This window comes from Camelina sativa, chromosome 14 (genome assembly GCF_000633955.1).
Source record: "Camelina sativa cultivar DH55 chromosome 14, Cs, whole genome shotgun sequence".
Taxonomy (NCBI): Eukaryota; Viridiplantae; Streptophyta; class Magnoliopsida; order Brassicales; family Brassicaceae; genus Camelina; species Camelina sativa.
The window spans coordinates 20,634,788-20,654,613 of record NC_025698.1 but is presented as its reverse complement, the minus strand read 5'-3'; the positions used below and the strand labels follow the sequence as shown (position 1 = coordinate 20,654,613).

General features: G+C 36.8%; 1 protein-coding gene and 1 pseudogene across 1 annotated transcript; both read left to right on the top strand.

The window, feature by feature from the left end:
- LOC109128870 lies at positions 15,728 to 16,167 on the top strand (annotated as a pseudogene).
- Positions 17,527 to 19,259, top strand: LOC104742079 (ethylene-responsive transcription factor ERF055-like). The gene has a single exon (XM_010463043.2). The coding sequence runs from the start codon at positions 18,143 to 18,145 to the stop codon at positions 19,091 to 19,093; it is 951 nt and encodes a 316-aa protein (XP_010461345.1). The 5' UTR covers positions 17,527 to 18,142; the 3' UTR covers positions 19,094 to 19,259.

Sequence of the window (19,826 nt, the reverse complement as noted above, 5' to 3'; positions counted from 1 at the left end):
GTATGTACTCTTATTCAGAGTCTCAAACACCATTAGTTGCTCTTCAGGCATTGAGTCATTAATGGGGACCATGTCTTCAATCCGCATTCTTGAGAGGTGATCAGCGACTCCATTCTCAATCCCCTTTTTATCGAGGATCTCCATATCAAACTCTTGCAAAAGAAGTATCCATCTCAGAAGTCTAGGCTTGGTGTCCTTCTTTGCGTAGATGTACCTCAGTGCAGCATGGTCCGTGTAGACAATCACTTTTGAACCAACCAAGTAGCTCCTGAACTTCTCAAATGCAAACACTACTGCCAGCAACTCCATCTCAGTGGTGGCGTATCTTCCTTGTGCATCGTCAAGGGTCCTGCTTGCATAGTAGATGACATGCAACTTCTTATCAATTCGCTGTCCCAGAACAGCTCCAACTGCGTAATCAGAAGCATCGCACATGATCTCGAAAGGATAGTCCCAGTTAGGTGCTTGGACTATTGGAGCAGATATCAGAGCTTCCTTGATAAGCTTGAAGGCTTCCAAACATTCATCATCAAAGATGAACTCTATCTCCTTGCACAGCAATCTGGTAAGAGGTCTGGCTATCTTGGAGAAATCCTTGATAAACCTTCTGTAAAACCCTGCATGCCAAAGGAAACTTCTGATATCTTTCACATTGGTTGGGGGTTGCAACTGCATCATAACCTCAACTTTGGCCTTATCAACCTCTATCCCTTTCTCGGAAATCTTGTGCCCAAGGACTATTCCTTCTCTGACCATGAAGTGGCATTTCTCCCAGTTCAGCACCAAGTTTGTTTCCTCGCACCTGGTAAGTACCCTGCACAAATTCAACAAACAGGAGGAGAAGGAGGAGCCATATACAGAAAAGTCATCCATGAACACCTCCACCATCTCCTCTATCAAATCCGAGAAAATAGAGGTCATGCACCTCTGAAAAGTAGCAGGTGCATTACAAAGACCAAAAGGCATTATCCTGTAGGCGAATGTGCCATAAGGACAAGTAAAAGTGGTCTTTTCCTGATCATTTGGATGTATAGGAATTTGAAAGAATCCCCTATACCCATCAAGGAAACAGTAGTAAGGATGATTAGCCAATCTTTCTAACATTTGATCAATGAAAGGTAATGGGAAGTGATCTTTCCTAGATGCAGCATTCAACTTCCTATAGTCTATGCACATTATATGCCCTGTAATGGTGCTAGTGGGGATGAACTCATTTTTTTCGTTTTTCACTACAGTTATCCCACCCTTCTTAGGAACACAATGTACAGGTGAAACCCATGTACTGTCAGAGATAGGATAGATAATACCAACATCTAGCAACTTAAGGATTTCTTTCTTGACTACCCCTTCAGGTTTGGGTTTAATCTACGCTGGGGTTCTACACTAGAGTATGCTTCATTTTCAAGATGAATCCTATGTGTGCATAAACTAGGAGAAATCCCTTTAATATCATCTAGTGAATACCCTATTGCCCTTCTAAACCTTTTCAGTTCAGTTAACAACAATTCCAATTCATCATGGCTAAGCTCAGCATTTACTATGACAGGGTAAGTATAATTAGGGCCTAAGAAAGCATACCTTAGCCCTTTTGGTAGAGGTTTGAGTTCTACCTTTGGTGCTTTGAGTTCAGTCCAGTCATCAGGCGCAGGACTGCTTGTAGAGCTTTGCAGGTCGAGTGAAAGCATCAAACCTTGATTTTCTGCTTGGTCTGCACACTTGACATTCACTACTTGTAGAGCTTTCAAGTCCTTAAAGACTGCAGATCCTTCTTCCTCTTTGTTAGAGTCCAAAATCTTCTGATAAGCTTCAGTTTCCAAGTGTAGGTACCCATCTTCACCATTCTTTGTCAAAGCACTCTGAAGATGATCCTGTTCATTGAGCTCTTCAAGTAGCTCATCTGCCAACTGATCCATCCTTTCTATGTAGAACAGTTGCCCTTCTATGGTAGGCTTCTTCATGACATCTTTAATGTCAAAGTTCATCTTGAAGTCCTTACCAAGGTTCAGCTCTATCAGACCTTTCTTGCAATCAATGATTGCTCCAGCTGTTGCCAAGAATGGCCTTCCCAAAAGCAGAGGATCCTTTGGTCCTTCATCCATCTCCAATACTACGAAGTCAGTAGGAATCTCCACATCTCCAACTCTGACAGGTAAATCCTCTAAGATACCATTAGCATACCTCACAGACCTATCATCCAAAATCATAGCGATATTGCATTGTTCAAACTTCGTGAATCCTAATCTTTTAGCCAAGGAGAGTGGCATCAAGCTGATAGATGCTCCAAGATCGCAGAGAGAATTATTGAAAGCGAATGGACCAAGGGAGCATGGCAGAGTGAAGCATCCTGGATCACCGAGCTTTTCCATGACAGCCTTCCTTTGTATGAGAGCACTGCACTCATGAGTTAGTACCACCATCCCCTGAGTCTCCTTGATTCTTTCATTTACCAGATCTTTCAAAAACTTGTGGGACTGAGGTATGAGAGCAATAGCATCGAGTAAAGGCATTTTCACTTCGATATCCTTCATTTGTTTATCAAAAAGCGCTTTGTACTTTGCCACCAACTCTTTCTTGAACCTTCCTGAGAATGGAAGTTTAGGCTTGTAAGGAGGTGGGATGAACACTGGCTTCCTTGCTTCAGGAACTGTTGCTTTTTAAGTCGAGAGTTTAGCTTGTAACTCTGGTTGAACTTGGATCTTGTCTTCCTCTTCCTTCTGCTCAGCTTGAATCTATGGTTCACAGAAGTCCTCCCCATCTTGTTCATCACTGTCCACAGTGATTGCATTAGGTCCTGTTTGAGATGGGAGTTTTCTGCCACTGCGAAGGGTAATACTTTGAGCTTGGTGGTACTCTTTCGGGTTTTGGATAGCTTTTCCTGGAAGTTGGCCTTGAGGCTTTGCAGAAGAAGTTGTAGCGTGGTTGCTCTCTAGGTACTTCACTTTAGAGTTCAGTGCCTCAACTTTGGTGTTCAAATCGTGAAAATTATGTTGCACTTCAGAGAACTTCTTGGCAACATCCTGAGCACCAGCTGCTTGTCCTTGAAGAAGTTGCTGAAGCATAGTTGTCATATCGGGAGGTGGTGCCTGAGGTGGAAAACCTGGAGGTGCACTCATGTTGCCCTGCTGCTGCGGTTGAAAGTACTGCTGCTTCGGAGCAAAATTTTCTTTCTGTAGGAGAGATTCGGGTTAGCTCTGTAGTTGTTGAAACCTCTATTGTAGCCACCTTGGTTCTGCATGTAGCATAACTCCTCAGTTGGATCAACCTCCCCATCTGGGACCTGTATCTGCTCAGCTTCACAGACAGAAATAACCTGCTTCTGTTGACCCAACAAAATCCTGTCAAATTTCTCATGAAGAGCCTTGATTTCCTTCCTGGTGTTGTCATCAGTATCGTTGTTGCTCCTAACAGTCCTATCATAATCCTCATTGTAGTTCCCGTCAGATTGAGCTAAGTTCTCAACAAGCTCCCAACCATCTTCAACATCCTTGTTCAGGAAGTTGCCATTGCTTGCAGTGTCAAGCATCATCCTGAACTTAGGCAGAACGCCCCGGTAGAGAGTACTAAGGAGGGATTCCTGACTGAAACCATGGTGAGGACATTTAGTAGTGGAGCTCTTGAATCTTTCCCAAGCTTCACAGAAGGTTTCACCATTTTTCTGAGCAAAGCTGGAGATTGCATTGCGGAGCTTAGCAGTCCGCGAGTTAGAGAAGAACTTCGCAAGAAAAGCCTTCTTACAATCATCCCAAGAGGTGATGGATCCCTGAGGTAAAGCTTTTTCCCACTGATGTGCTTTGTCACCAAGAGAGAATGGGAACAAGCGCAGCTTGAATGCATCTTCGCTGACACCATTGATCTTTGTGAGGCTGCAGAGCCTGTCAAACTCGTCCAGGTGATCAAGAGGGTCTTCCATCGGCAAGCCATGAAATTTGTTGCCTTGAATCATAGAGATGAGACTACTCTTGATTTCAAAATTATTGTTTGGGATGGAAGGAGGCACAATTCCCTGACGCTGCGTGTGGGTGTTAGGAGCATCACCAGCGCCAATGTGTCGTGGTTGGCGTGGCAGATTGTTTTGTGCACCAGGTGCATGAGGGTCGTGCTGTTGGTTATCCATACCAACGTGAGCTTGTTGATCTAATCCGACTTGATTCCTTTGCTATCTCAACGCGCGGGGTAAACGATCGACGTCATCACAGAAAAGGAGATTATGACTGCCTTGGGAGTGTGTTTGCATGCAAGAGAGAACTCAACAGCACTGCTCGAGCTGTGTCGAAGGAGTGTTCCTGAAGCAAACAGATAGACAGCCAACAAGTCAGTAAACGAAAATAAAAGAAAAACAGCTTGATCTTAAGAGATCTGAAATCTTAAATGTAACAGACAAACACCCAATTGGCAACGGCGCCAAATTGATAGTAAGATTTTACTTCTCTACTGAAGTTCAATTCCCTAAGCACTTAAATTGTCATTGTAGTACAAAGGGTGTCAAACCAAATGGGTGAGCTATTAACCACAAAAGATGCAATCAAATCTAGCTAAGTCAAGCGAACCTTAGTTTTGATTTTCTAACAACCTAAGTGAGCAAGCAACAAAAGAAAAGGAGAACTAATAGCAAAACTAAGCAGTGACTAACAAAGCTAAGCAGTGACTAACAAAAGTAAGAGTGACTAACAAAGCTAAGCAGTGACTAACAAAGCTAAGCAATGACTAACAAAAGTAAGCAAAGCTAAGCGAAACAAGCAAAACGTAAACTGATGCAAACAGATGATAAAAGAGAGCTCGTGAGGCTGGGTATCAATGATCCATGAAGTAACTTAGTCTTAATACAAGGATTCGATAAAACTTTAAACAAAGCTATCCCTAGACGAAAGATTCAACAACAGGTCAATCCACTCTCGTGACAGAGACCCTCAAGCCAAGTTACCTCCAGACCTAAATCTCTTTAGCGAAGCATAACAAGGCAGGCATTAACAACCAATCAATCAATGTCAATAAACACCCTAGACAACTAATCTCTTAGGCTAGGCACGTAAATCTCCGGTATTAGCTAGATCAGACATTTCACCAAGCCCTCTCGGGTGGAAATGCCTCGGGTCAAGCTTCAGATGATCAGAAAGAAGCTAGCATGAAGAACACTAATCCAGAAGGGATCTAAAAGATTTAAACATCAAAACCCTAGAAAAGACTAAGAAAACCTCATGGATCTCACCCAACCTCAAGAACTTTAAGAACACTACTCAGAAATCATGAAGCTCAAGAACCCAAACCCAGAAAATTCAATAAGCAACATTATGAAAAGAGATTAAAGAGAGATTAACAAGATTATATAAACTAAAGCATAAAAGAGAGATGTAAAACTATAAAAACTTGAAAGATTAAAAGAGAATTCGAATTACAAAGCCTTAAACACGTTTTGTTTCTTGAGAGAAGTCCTAGAAAATAGCTCAAAAGGATCCTCTCAAGTCTAAACAAATGAGACATATTTATACTAAACTTGTGAAAACCCTAGTCAAAGTCAACGATTTTTAAGTCGGTTGATGCTTAGCACGATCTTGCTCTCCTCTGCTTCCAACAGCTCGATCGAGCTATGCTTTCTCCTCTTGTCCAGCTTTGGTTTCGCGTTCCACTTCAGCTCGATCGAGCTCTTCTTTGTCTCAGACAGCTCGACCGTCTTTTCTTTCAATCAGCTCGATCGAGCTCTGCCTCTTGTGTCAGTCGCTCCGCCTTGTCTTCTGCTCTGCATGCGTTAGGCTAGATTCCGCTTCAGTTGGTCATTCTGCCTTGGTTCGACTTCCTCTGCTTCACTTCGTCTTCCCAGCTCGATCGAGCTCTCTTTCGCCTTGCACTCTGCTCAGCTTCGTGTTCCCAAAAGCTCTCCAAAACCTGATAACAACTCCATATGCAACAATGTATGCAATGCTAATGGAAAACTACTAAGTGAGTGAATTTATGCAAGAATGAGATGCAAATGCTACAAACACAGGATGAAATGATGCTAAAGTGAATGCAAATGAGGATCTAAAACAAGTAAAATGCAGATACATCATATATGGCCTGCAAGACTTCATAACCTCATCATTAGAGTACAAACTGCAGATGCTATCAAACACTTTAACTCTTTGACCCACTAAGTCCACTTCAACAGCTACCCAATGGTCATTATTGATGTTGTGTGCAAAGTAAAGAACATCAACACATCAACCCACTTCTTATTCGTCATACCATAGTTAGGGTGGACACCATTGTATACTCTAATGTAGAGATCAGTGAACAACCAATTCTTTTCAGTGTCAAACTTCTTGTAGTCTTGCGCCCATTGATTGACAAACCATGGATCTAAGAAGGCAATTCTATCGGTTAAGAAAGGGGAGACGACCTGCATTGATTTTTTCCTAAGCATATGCATCACTGGGCATAAGTGCTGACAAGTGTATCAAAGGCTGTTATATTCGGTTATTTCCATAATAGTTGATGTCATTAAAAGGAGAGTAATTGTCAACGTACTGCATCCTTCAACCATCCGTATGTCGGATCTTTCGTAGGCCACAACTCCTTTGGGGTCATTATCCTTAAGTAAAAATTAGCTGATGAGTCGTGTATGTACGTCTCATTTTCTCTGCGAAAAACAAAATTAACATAAACAATCATTAGCCTTCAATAATTACATATGGACTGATATATGGAACATTGGATCAACAAGAAGACTTACAACTGATCGTCTATGAACCCCATTAACTTGTCAACCTTCCCTGCTGACACTTTCTCAAAAGGATCATAATGCGCTGGTGAAAGAACCTTCCCCTTAAGAATGCGCTTAACCACTGAACACCCAATGTAAGGGTCAAGTTGTGTTGAGGACTTTCTATCCCTTTTAGTTGGACAACTCATATCATCATCCTTACACAACAAATACAACTTATCTATAGCCAACTCAAAGTTTTTCCTAGCCGCATTCTCAATAGGGTCTGAAAAACCTGAGTCGGAAGATAGGGGAGCCTTTTGCTGTGTCAAAGCGATGTCATCACCTTTTTCTGTCACATTTAGTAACACCTTTAATCAACGGTGTCCTTCCTTGGTATTTAGGTAATGTATATTCCTTCCTCTTGTCCTCACGGCAAGCAACATCTGGTTGTTTTGTAATAGGTGTGGAGAGTTTTTGCTCACCAAGTGATGCCCTTCTGATATTGCTAACATTCTTCAAAGCCAACCTGGACTTCTTTCCAGGATTTTGGAAGGCACATGAAATGGGAAAATCTTCCTGGGAGGTTTGCTTCATCTGTAATAGCCATGACTAAAATGATAGACAATAATAGCAACACACGACATGGAAACATGATTTAAAAAACTGAAACATGTTTTTAAATACTGAAATGTCTTGATGTCAACATTTTGGGAACATAGCTTATTCACTTAATAGACAGAAACGAAAATTGGGAAAGAAGATACAGGGCTAAGAAAGAAAATAAAGCTCCAAATAAACTCAATGCCCACCAACTATGCAATATTCTGCAGAGACAAACCAATTCTCTTTGTAAATAATTTGACAACGTAATTTTTTTTTAAAAGTTAGATCAAAGAAAGCGTACCTCATCTTTCTCGACAGAATTACCAGCGTCTCCTGTTTCTGATTCTTCATCGTTGGCAACATGGCCTTGTTTGTCAACTAAATTTTGTTCCAAAGCAGGCTTATCGGGTAAGATGTCATTACCTCTCTTCAACTCAACCACATCATTCTCAAGGACTGACACCTTTTTTTCTATCTCTTTTACTTGGTCACCAATATTTTTCAACTTCCCTCCCAAATCTTCTTTCATTTCATCAATTTTCCAATCAAGCTTACCCAACAGCTTTTAAACGCCTTCTAGTGCCCCTTTCTCCCCACCATTCACATCACCATCATCGCCGCTTTCATCAGTCAATTCTTTCAGCTTCACCGGACCTTTTGACCTCCTGTGCGTATAGGAGCTGGTTGTCGTCTTACACTTTTTCATAAGACGTGGGTCCACATAATCATCTCCACTAGCAGATGACACCTGCCTCTTGGACACTTTCTTATCAAAGACACCCTCTTCTGCATCACCAGACCACTCTTTTTCATCTACACATCCGAGGAAAAGATCATGTAGCAGATTATCCAACAGCTTATTTCTACCAACTCCTCCGAAAAGTGCATTTTCCCCTGGCCACATTGGATATATATCCTCTTCACGTCTGAAAACCAAATGCTTAACGTCCACCTACACGTTCAAACAACCACATAAAAATATGTGCATTAATAGGGTTTGGATAACATATTAAATTTCATATCAAAATATCAGTTAATCCTACATATTTAACATTACCTTTTTACATAACTTCTTCTCTGCAACTAATGTGGCCTCAACTGTAATCCTTGCGCGGCCTCCACCCCATGAAAGAAGCGGAACAACGTCTTCGACATCATCATCATCAATTTTTCTTTTCCTACCGTACTTTTTCCCAAATTTAACCAAACTTTCCAAACCCCAAACCATTAGGACATGTACACATCCATGTATAGCATAAGTATCGTTATCAAATGACACAACTTTAGCTGACTCAATCAACTCCTTAAATCCAACACAACCCCAAGGAAATCTCTCAAAAGCCTCAATATACAGAACTCGTTTCGCATACTCCAGTGGAATCCTGCTGGACCGAGATAGCCCCAATATACCAACATGAAGGACAAACAACAGTCCAATGTTCTTTCTCATTTCAGGAAGCGAAGTCCGGTGGTTCTTCATCGCTTCATCCAACTCAAACCAGTTTGGACCAACCCCTACATCCACCTTTAACTCAGCCCAGAAATCAGTGTGATCAACTTCCACTTTATCCTCTTTATCTATCATTTCACACTTCAGGCCGGAAATGTCTTCATACTCATAAAGAGAAAACCTGATAGGACTCCCTTCAATCAATGCCAACATCTCATAGCTCCTCTCTATTGCCAACTGTCGCGTTAATAGATAGTGCACCAACTTTGCCCACCATACATAGTCACTATCCGCAAGTTTTAAGATAACACCAACTTGCGAATTATCCCTGATATCCGTATACACATCATCCCCAATGCACTCCTTCATAAATCCAAAACTGCTCAATGTGCATTTATGATGCATGCTCCGTCTCTCTAAGGGTGATTTTCCTTCAGGATACAGCCTTGGAGGGTACCTCTTCTCTGCACTTGATCCCTTAACTGCAATTGGCACACAATAATACTATTTTAGATTCTATTCCCTCATTTGTACAAACTACAATTCTTTTCTTCTAATTTCAATCACGAAACTCTCTCAAACTATAAACTCATAATAACTCTATCAAAAACTCAATCACTAACTCTATCACAAACTCTATCACAATAGCACAACCTCTAAACACTCTATCACAACAGTCTATCACAACACTTAATCACAACATTCTATCACAACACATTACAACATCACTCTATCACAACACTCTACCACATCACTCTATCACAAGACTCTACCAAAACGCCAAATCAACACTTTTGTTCCGCTTTTCCTCCTCTACCCTCCCAAATCACTCCCTTATATTGTATTAACTCTTTCATCAAACCAAATCCCAAACACCGAATTTCAAAATTATAAATCTCTACCAAATCACAAACTTACCTTTCGATATTGTCATCGCTATCTACCCAGCTACTTTCCACTTCACCTTTGTAATTAACGCCTCACCGGTTTCTACACGCCAATTCTACAACGCAAAAATAACACACCATTAAAATGATTAACTGTTTTGAAGGGAAAAAATGAATAAGTCATATAGTGTAGTCATTTTTCACAAACAAAATTTGTACTGATGTCTCTGCCTGAAAATCCAGCCTCGGAATTTTCCATCAGAATCACCACCTACTGAAATCTCCGCCCCAATTTCAACCCACCGAGAAATCTCCATCGGAATCCCCACCCACTGAAATCTCCGCCCGAGATCCAACCCACCGAGATCATCGTACAAATCCTCGGCGATATCGCCTCCGCAATCGCTTCGCAATTAGAGATAACAAACCAACACAATTCAACACTCCTTAGGGTTTGACGATTACATAGGGTTTCACGATTTCAATTTCTTATTTCTTTTATGAACAAATCCATTTAAAAAAATCTAAATGGCATCCCCGCAATTAAACGCATAACCAAATGGTTAAACGTCTTTTACCAACTAATTAGTACTAGTTTTGTAAGTAAAAATATAATCAACCTACTCTAATAATAAACCACGATTTATGTACTAGTATAGTCATTCTTTCTAATAGAAATTTGTGTTGGGGCCTCCCGTCCAACACGGTCCAACAATCATATTTATTTCTTCTTCTACTACTACTTTTTTTTTCTTCTATAATAACTAACAATTTCTAGGTCTATACATTTTTCCGAATCAGACGCCAAAGCATTTTTACATGATTTTTTTTCAAGTACCTACCATTCGGACCAGCTATCTCTACGTTTTTATATTAACCAGTTAATTTCATTTATTGCCATTTGGTCGTCTTTATCTTATCATTGCTTGTTTTTCCGCTTTAATTAACTTATTTTTGCCCCTCTCATTCAACAAAGTTCATTATATGTATAAAAACAAATTTATACTAGAAAGGGTTCCTAGATTATGTGTAGCAAATTAAACTACAAAAGACTTTCTACTCAAAAATTTAGGGCAGCGATTATTTTCAAGAACAAAAGAGTTTTTTATTTTATTTTTGTACAGTTTAATTTGAGTTAAGGTTATCCTTACTCGAAAAAGGTTTTAGTTTTTATATAATATTTTCAATATCAAACTAATCTATACTAATCTATACTAAATAAAAGTAGGAGCTATAAGCTCCTTAAGGCGTCTACATAGGATTTTAAACAACCTATCGGGATTAGACATGTCACTCATTAACATTTTTTAAAAATTTTCAGAATTTTTATATTAAGAATTATTTTAAACAACCTATAAGGATTTGACATGTCATTCATTCACATTTTTTAAATTTTCAGAATTTCTATATTAAGAATTTTTAAGAAAAAGAAAAATTTTAAATTTATGGAAATAAAAGAACTATGTACAACGTCCCACATCGGCTAGAAATCTTTTAGACAATGGTTCAGAACCAGTATAAATAAAGATTAATATGCTTCCAACAGCGAATGAGCAGGAAATCTTGATTTATCAGGCGTCCAAGTTAAAAAGTTTTATTCGGTTTGATCCAATTTTTTATTTGATCAAACTAAAACTTTAAAAAGTTTCAAAAAAATATTATAATATTTAAAAATTTGAAAAGTTTAAAGGTTTCAAAATCTTATAATCTTTAAATTTTAAAAATTTCTTAGCGTATAAAAGGTTTCTAAAAAATTATAATTTATAAAATTTAAACTTATTTTAAAAGTTTAAAATATTATAAATACTGAAATTTTTAAAAGGTTCAAATATTAAAAGTATTTAAACTTCATAGAATGTTTTAAAATATTACAATTACTTAACCTCCATAGAAATATTAAAATATTATATCTATACTAATAAAAAGTTGAAGCTATAAGCTCCTAAAGGTGTCCATATAGGATTTAAAACAACCAATAAGAATTAGATATTTCACTAATTAACATTTTTGGAAATTTAGAAGTAATATATATTATTAAGAATTTTTAGAAAAAAAAAAGTAAAATTTATAGAAATAAAAGAAATAGGATTTGATAGTCTTGTAGTAAAATTTTTATTTTTAAGTCTAAGAAAGAAGGATTGACGTCGCAAGACCTTGAGTTGATGTTATTTGAGTTTAAAGAAGAAGGATCGACGAAAAGCACAAATATTGTTTAACTATACATGTGCTCATATTACTTTCTCCGTGAGTAAAGATTTTGGTTTGAGAAGTTTCAATACGTGTGGATCTAAAACCGAATAAGCATATAGATGAAATTATCAATAATTGGATGCATGTGTTGACTATGCTGGTTTTTATGAATTGCACAAATTTTATGAAAAAAGAAAAGATTTTGGTCTTGGAGTTTGATAGGTTAACAAGTTGTATGGTAGTGTAAAAAAAGGTTTTTCAGTGGAAGATTGTGAAAATTTTGACGAGAAAGAAGAAGAAGAGTATAATGAAGAACCGGATAAAAGTAACGATGACAATTACCATAAAATTTGACAATGAAAATGACAAGAAAGAATGTGAAAAATAAAAAAAACATTGAATAAAAACACGAGAACATAGGTAGTAGCGATCATTTATGTATGGAAAACGAGATAAATTCGAGATTATAAAATTATTTCGTTTTTCTCGAGGTCAAAGAAATAGTTTAAGATATGTGAGGTCACCAGTTTAATTTGTCTCGCCTGGACGTCGAGTTAAATTCATGATTTTTTGATCTGATTTGATTTTATAACACAACTCATTTTTATATTTTTAAAAATTGTGCATCTGAAATTAAAATGTTTACTTAATACTAATTAAAAAAATTTATAAGATAATATGTCATTACTATCATCAATCACATACTCCCTCCTTTTGATAATATAAGATGTTTTAGAGAAGATTTTTTGTTTCATAATATAAGATGTTTTCAAGTTTGTATGCTACTTTTAGATTAGTTTGATATTTTTTATTATACAGCTTTATTTATGATTGGTTGAATTTTTTTATTTATAATTGGTTGAACTTTTTTATTTGTGATTGATCATTTCTTATATTTTGAAACAGAATGAGTATATATAATTTCATCAAAATATATCAAATAAACCCACTAGTTAAAGATAATGATGGACATGTTAATAAGCTTGTGGTATGCATGCATTAGATGCTTTATATAAAGAGAAAGAATTTCAATACCTTCATATACATAATATTATGTAAATATTGTTATATAATTCGAGCAAATACTTTAACAAAATCCAGTTTCACGTTTTCTTCTCAACATGCACTTTAACAAGATTGGACTTATTAGTGTGTCTGACATTTACAGGTTCTATAGAAATAAAATTTGTGGGAGTTTCTCGTGCGTTTGTTTAATTATAGTCTATAGACTTATAGCTCTAGTGTTTTAGTTTGTATAACGTTTGTTTTTTTTTTTAGATTTTTGTCTTTATGTTTTAAAAAAGTTAGTTTCTATGTACTTAATTAAGAGTTTTGTTTTCCTCTTTTAGGCTATGTCACTGGGAAAGGCTTTGCTTTCCTCTTTTAGGCTATATTTATGGAAATATTAGTTATTTAGCCAACTTATTTAATTTTAACTTGTACTGATGACAGGAAAAATTCAGATGACAGGAAAAAAAAATGAGAGAGATTGGGAAAAATGAAAACAAACACGCGCCGGGGCGGACGCGTGAGTCTTATACATTTCGAGAGACGACGCCAACGTAAAAAGTACAGTTTTCCCACTTGCAGCAAATTGCGCCTGAGATCACGTGATGCTTTCATTCCCACGTGACTCCTCAACTTAATTATCACTTAAATCATTACTAGTATTTTCATAGTATTATTCCATTATTAACTTAAAATGATCACTTAATTATCACCGTTGTTGTTCCAACGGTATTTGTTGACGGTTGGAGTCTACCAAAAAAAAAAATTATGGAATTGGAAGAAAAAAAACACCTAAAAAGTTTAGAATACGCATCTTGAGATTAAAAGAGTTAAAATAAAAAAAGTTTAGTGGTATATTAAAATATCGAAAAACAAAGTAGTATTAGTAATACTGTATAGTAAACGATGAAGCCAAATAAAAATACAACAATAAGTTAATAACTACTCTTTCATCTAGCTAGAGCCGTGTCTAAGTAGAAACAAAATAAACTTTGGCCTACGGCTTCATATTTTTGAAAACAATCGATGAATCTGCAAAAGCTAATGCTGAGGCTGAGCAGCCTGATATTGTGGAAGATGATAGAGTGGATGAAAATATGGCTGAACGAGAAGAAGCAGAAAATGTGAATGAGGAAGACTTGAATGAAAAAGATGATGAGAATGAGACTGCAAGAGTTGGAATGAACACAGAGCACTGTGGGTTTTCGGATATGTATGATCCTGCAAATTGGGAAAGAATTGAAAAGGAATGGATTGAATGGAGAGATTTTATGGTCATATAAGGTCCAACAAAAAGATTGGCAAGTGATTACATATTCCCCAAAGATAGTGTTAAGAGACATTTCTCTCATGTGTACTATTCAAGACAAATGAGTGAAGGTCAAAAGCAAGATCGTCGTTGGTTGGTTTATTCAAAATCAGTGAACAAGATCTTTTGCTTTTGCTGTAAATTGTTCAATCGGAATGACAAAAGTCAACTGGCTTCTACGGGATTCAGTGATTGGAAAAATATTTTGAAAAGGCTAAGAGAGCATGAGTCTAGCCGTGATCACATTGTGTGCATAAAACAGTGGGTTGAACTAGAACTGAGGCTTCAAAAAAATCAGACAATTGATAAACATGCTCAAGATGTAATTAATAAAGAGATGATTCATTGGAGGCATGTGTTGCTTAGGATTTTAGCTGTGGTAAAGACTCTTGCCAAACAAATTCTAGCTTTTCGAGGAAGCAACGACAAGATCGGAGAAGAAGGTGGTGGAAATTTCTTAAGTTTTATTGAGATGATTGCTGATTTTGATCCGGTGATGATAGAACATCTGAGAAGATATAAAGAAGGTGAATCTCAATGTCATTTTCTGAGCAACAGAGTTCAAAATGAGTTGATAGCTTTGTTAGCTAATGGGATTAAAGGGATGATTATCAAGAAAATTCAAGGTGCAAAGTATTTTTCTGTCATCCTTGACTGCACTCCAGATATTAGCCATCATGAGCAAATGACTATTGTAATTCGATGTGTAGATGTTACAACAACTTCGGCTAAGGTTGAAGAATTTTTCTTGACATTCTTGAAATTTGATGATACATCTGGAGAAGGACTTTTACGTGAGCTTCAAGAAGTGTTGGCTGCTTTTGACTTGAAAATTGATGATGTAAGGGGTCAAGGATATGACAATGGGTCTAATATGAAGGGGAAGCATAAAGGAGTACAAAAAAAGATTTCTTGAAGTGAATCCAAAGGCGTTTTATACACCATGTAGTTGTCATAGTCTCAATCTTGCACTTTGTGATATGACAACCACTTCTTCTACCAAGGCAATCTCATTTTTTGGGATTATTCAGCACACTTATTGCTTCTTTTCATCATCAAATAAACGGTGGAAAATATTTGAAGATCATGTGGGTGGACTAACACTTAAGGCTTTATCAAACACTCGCTGGGAGAGTCATATCGAAAGTGTTAAGGCAGTAAAATTACATGCTCCTAAAATTATGGATGCTTTAGTTTTCATTGCTGAAAATAGTGATGATCCTAAAGAGCAGAGCGAAACTGAGTGTCTTACAACAAGTGAAACACATGGAATGGAAAGTTTTGCATTCTTGGTTGCCTTGGTTATTTGGTATAATCTTCTATCTACTGTTAACATTGTTAGTAAGAGTTTGCAGTCAGAAGACATGGACATTGATGTAGCTATTTCTCAACTAAAGGGACTTGTTTCCTTTTTTCAAAAGTACAAAGATTCAGGTTTTGAGAAAGCAAAATAAGAAGCTAAAGTTATTGCAGAATCTATGGATATTGAGGCAGTATTTCCGAGAAAAGCAAAGCGTGTTATTAAAAGAAAAAGACACTATGGTGAAGAATCACAAAACGTTGAAGAAAGTGTTATATTATCACCAGAGGAGAGCTTTAGAATCGATTACTTCATCCAAATCATGGATCAAGCTCTCTACTCACTTGAGACAAGATTTGAACAGTTACAGAGGTATGAACAAATATTTGGCTTTTTGTTTGATTTGAAAAAGCTACAATCGGCAAGTGATGATAGTTTGATGGCTTCTTGTACCAATCTGGAAGCTTCTTTATCTCATGGAAAGCACTCAGATGTTGTTGGTAATGATCTTTTTTTTGAACTAAAAGTTCTAAGAGAAGCTTTACCCAAAGAAGTTAAGAAGCCTATTGAAGTGTTGGATTTTTTGAAAAGTGTTGAAGATTATTATCCGAACTCATGGATTGCTTATCGAGTGTTGTTGACGATTCCAGTTTCGGTTGCATCTGCTAAAAGAAGTTTTTCAAAGCTGAAGTAGATTAAGTCTTATCTTCGTTCAAGTATGTCACAAGAAAGGTTGAGTGATTTGGCGGTTTTGTCTATCTAAAGAGAATTTCTTAAAAAAGTTGATTTTGAAAGTTTGGTTAATGATTTTGTAGGGAAGAAGGGAAGAAAAATTTCAGTTTAGACTTTTTTTGTTTTTAAAGTTTGTTGTTTCTTTTGTTATATGACTGGTATTTACCGTTCTTGACATTAAATTTTTTTATGAATCGCAACAATTTTTTGTGACCGCCTCCGGCCACCGATTATGTCCGCACGGCTCTGCATCTAGCTCATTACATTCATACAAAATGCAAAATGTTTAGTTAGGTGTATATACTGTATCATTCCCAACCTTTTCTATGAACCACTAGAAACAATACTATATCAATCGCATCTCACTCACAAACCAAATATAAGTAAATCTAAAAGAGAGAGTATACTAAATTAAGAACCTCCACGAATTAAGTATGTGAAAAGAGTTGTATTTTACTAATCCGAAAATTCTTGCACAAAAACAGTCTTATAATTCTATTGATATAACTATTTAATCACTAGTAACTACTTATAGAAAAAGTACTAATCTATCCCACAAGGTAGTACTTTACCGCAAAAGTGGCAGAGAAATGAGAATAGATGCGAAATAGACGAGAATTATGAGGCCAAGTGGCGGCACTAAAGAGATGTGACCTCGTTTTATTGGCTATGTGCTTCCGCTGCTGTTCTGCATGGAATCTTCAATCTCAAGAGTCCAAGTTTGATCAACTCTTGAGATGCGATTAATATTCTCACCGAACTTTTAGCACACTATATTAATTATCATCAAAAGATTACAAACCTTACTCACGTTAGTATCACGGATTCTTCAATATAGCTAGTCACAATTTAATTGTGGAACTCAAACACTTTATCATAACTGTCCTTTTAAACATATCACTATTTAAGAATTTTTTGATTATTCAGTTTTATTTATTTCAAATTATTTAAATATTTCAATTTTTAATAAGTAAAAATGTTTTAGAAAGGTTAAAAAAAATATGCCAAAATTTCTATGGATGCATTAAACTTTAACTCCTACGGACGATACTAATTTGGTTCAGTTAATAAAAATTAAGAATCAAAATACTTATTTAATATATATATATATATATATTTATTTTAAATTTAATGCGTCAATTGAAAATTTTGTTGTTTACCATCTAAAGCTACATTTTTCTTGAATTTTTTCTCATTTAAATATATATTGATTATATGTTTCTAATATAGCGTGAGTCAAATACATTATTTTAGGATTGATATATGATATATTTTAATATATTCTTCACTGGAGGAGGCTCTATATAAACGCTGAGAGTTGGTTGGGTATCACCAAGGTGAGCTTGAGAGCATCTTCCAAAAGAGAGAGAGAGAGAGAGTGAAAGAAAAAAAAAAGATTGAGAGGTTAACTTTTGAGTGAAATTTAGGGTTTATTTCTCCTCTTCTTGTTTTTTTTTTTGCTTCGTTTCATCTTCAAAAACAAACTCTTCCCCGGTCTTGTTTTCGTCTTTCATAAATCAGAAATCACGATTTTCTTATGAAGTGTTGCTTTATGAGTTTATCTTTTCCCAAAACTCATCTAAACGACAAACTTTTGTAAAAGAAAAAAACAGTTCAGGTGTTTTTATATAAGAAAACGAGATCCATCTTTGTTTGCCAAAAAAATATTATGAATTTCTCTTAATATTCTTTTTATTTTTTTTCATTCTTTATAGAGTTGATCAAACTTCATGGGCATTTTTTAGTTCCCCTCAAGATTTGATCCTCTTATTACTTATTTTTTGTTCATATATTTCTTTTAGTTTTGATCTATGGAGGTTGCTTATTTCAAACCTCGTTGATCAAATTTTATTTCTGTAGAAAAAGAAAAAAAACCGGTCTTTGAATTTTTTTTTCCTAAAAAGACAAGGTTTTTTAATCTAATTTTTTATATAATCACTTTTCTTTGTAGTATATTTTTTTTTCTATATTTCAGGAAACACCGATGGCGGATTTCTTCGGCGGCAGCGGCGGCCATGGCGGCGAGCTCATGGAAGCACTTCAACCTTTTTACAAAAGTGCTTCCACGTCTGCCTCAGATTCTTCGTTTGGATCTTCAAACGCTGCGTTTGTGTCTGCACCAAACGACCCATATTCTTCTTCCTCGTACTATAATCCTCATTCATCTTTCACAACCACTTACCCGGATCTTTATGCCGGTTCCATGACCTATCCATCTTCATTCGGGTCAGATCTCCAACAACCCGATTCTCTAGAACAAAACTACCAATCTCAGTTCCATTACCAAAACAATATCACTTACCCTCACGAAGACAACACTTGCATGCTCAACTTCATCGACCCGAACCAACCGGGTTTTATGACCCAACCGGGTCCGGTTTCAGGTTCGGGTTTGGTTTCAAAGCCTGCCAAGCTCTATCGTGGAGTGAGGCAAAGGCACTGGGGAAAATGGGTCGCAGAGATCCGTTTACCCAGGAACCGAACCCGACTCTGGCTCGGAACATTCGACACGGCTGAAGAAGCCGCGTTGGCTTATGATCGCGCCGCGTTCAAGCTCCGTGGCGACTCGGCTCGGCTTAACTTTCCAGCTCTTCGATACCAAACCGGCTCGTCTCCGTCTGACTCGGGCGAATACGGTCCTATTCAAGCCGCCGTAGACGCTAAGCTTGAAGCCATATTAGCTGAGCCCAAAAATCAACCGGGCAAAACGGAGAGGTCATCAAGGAAAAGAGCTAAAGCCACAGCTTCTTCGGCTGAGCAGCCGGCTGCACCACAGCAACATTCCGGGTCGGGTGAAAGTGACGGTTCAGGTTCGCCGACGTCAGATGTTATGGTGACGGAGATGTGCGAAGAGGCAGAGATGCCGTGGAATGAAAATTTCATGCTTGGAAAGTGTCCCTCTTACGAGATCGATTGGGCTTCAATTTTATCGTAAAATATTAGGATTCTATTCATTTTTATTCATTATAACTACATGCGTTGTATTTTCTGTTTAATATTAGGGGTTCGTAGCTGTGATTAAAATTTGTAATTTGGCATTTTGTATGAATGTAATGCAAGTGTGTAAATTATAATACTGCTCAAGCTTTTTTTTTTGTTCATGCCGTAACATGTAGATTATGGACACCTCATTTGAAATGAATTTGGTTAGGTCCCATTTTTTTTATTGAACTATTGTCTCATTAAACATCGCTTCACATAAAGATATACACATATACCGTTTAGGGAGTACTTAGAAAAGTGAGAAAGGTTTTACGAATACATATTGCAAGTTGGTAACATATCATGATCCTTAAGTTCCGTTCTGCAGTAGGACCATTGTGCTCAGCTTAAAAATGATTAAAAAGTAAACTAGACTAATGGAGAACCATATAGAGTGAAATTTTGAAATTTAAATTGCTACATTTCTAGCTTAATATTGTTAATTTTAGTCAAATTTCGAAGAAGTCAAAAGAGGAACACAAGAGTGGAAGAAAAGGACCCTTCTTAGTGAAACTTTAGGTGGTATCAAAATGATGTACCAAAATATAAAGTCAAGCCTACATCCATTACATTCCCATGCTTTTTCCTTTAGAATAGACTTTTAAAAGAAAACTTCATGATTTATCCACTTGTATATAGACTAGTAATATTATTTTTCCAAAAATGGTTGAATTGAAAAAAAGTTA

Bases quoted from the DNA above. Each gene is read 5' to 3' on its own strand.
- LOC104742079 (XM_010463043.2), top strand. From the start codon at position 18,143: ATGGCGGATTTCTTCGGCGGCAGCGGCGGCCATGGCGGCGAGCTCATG.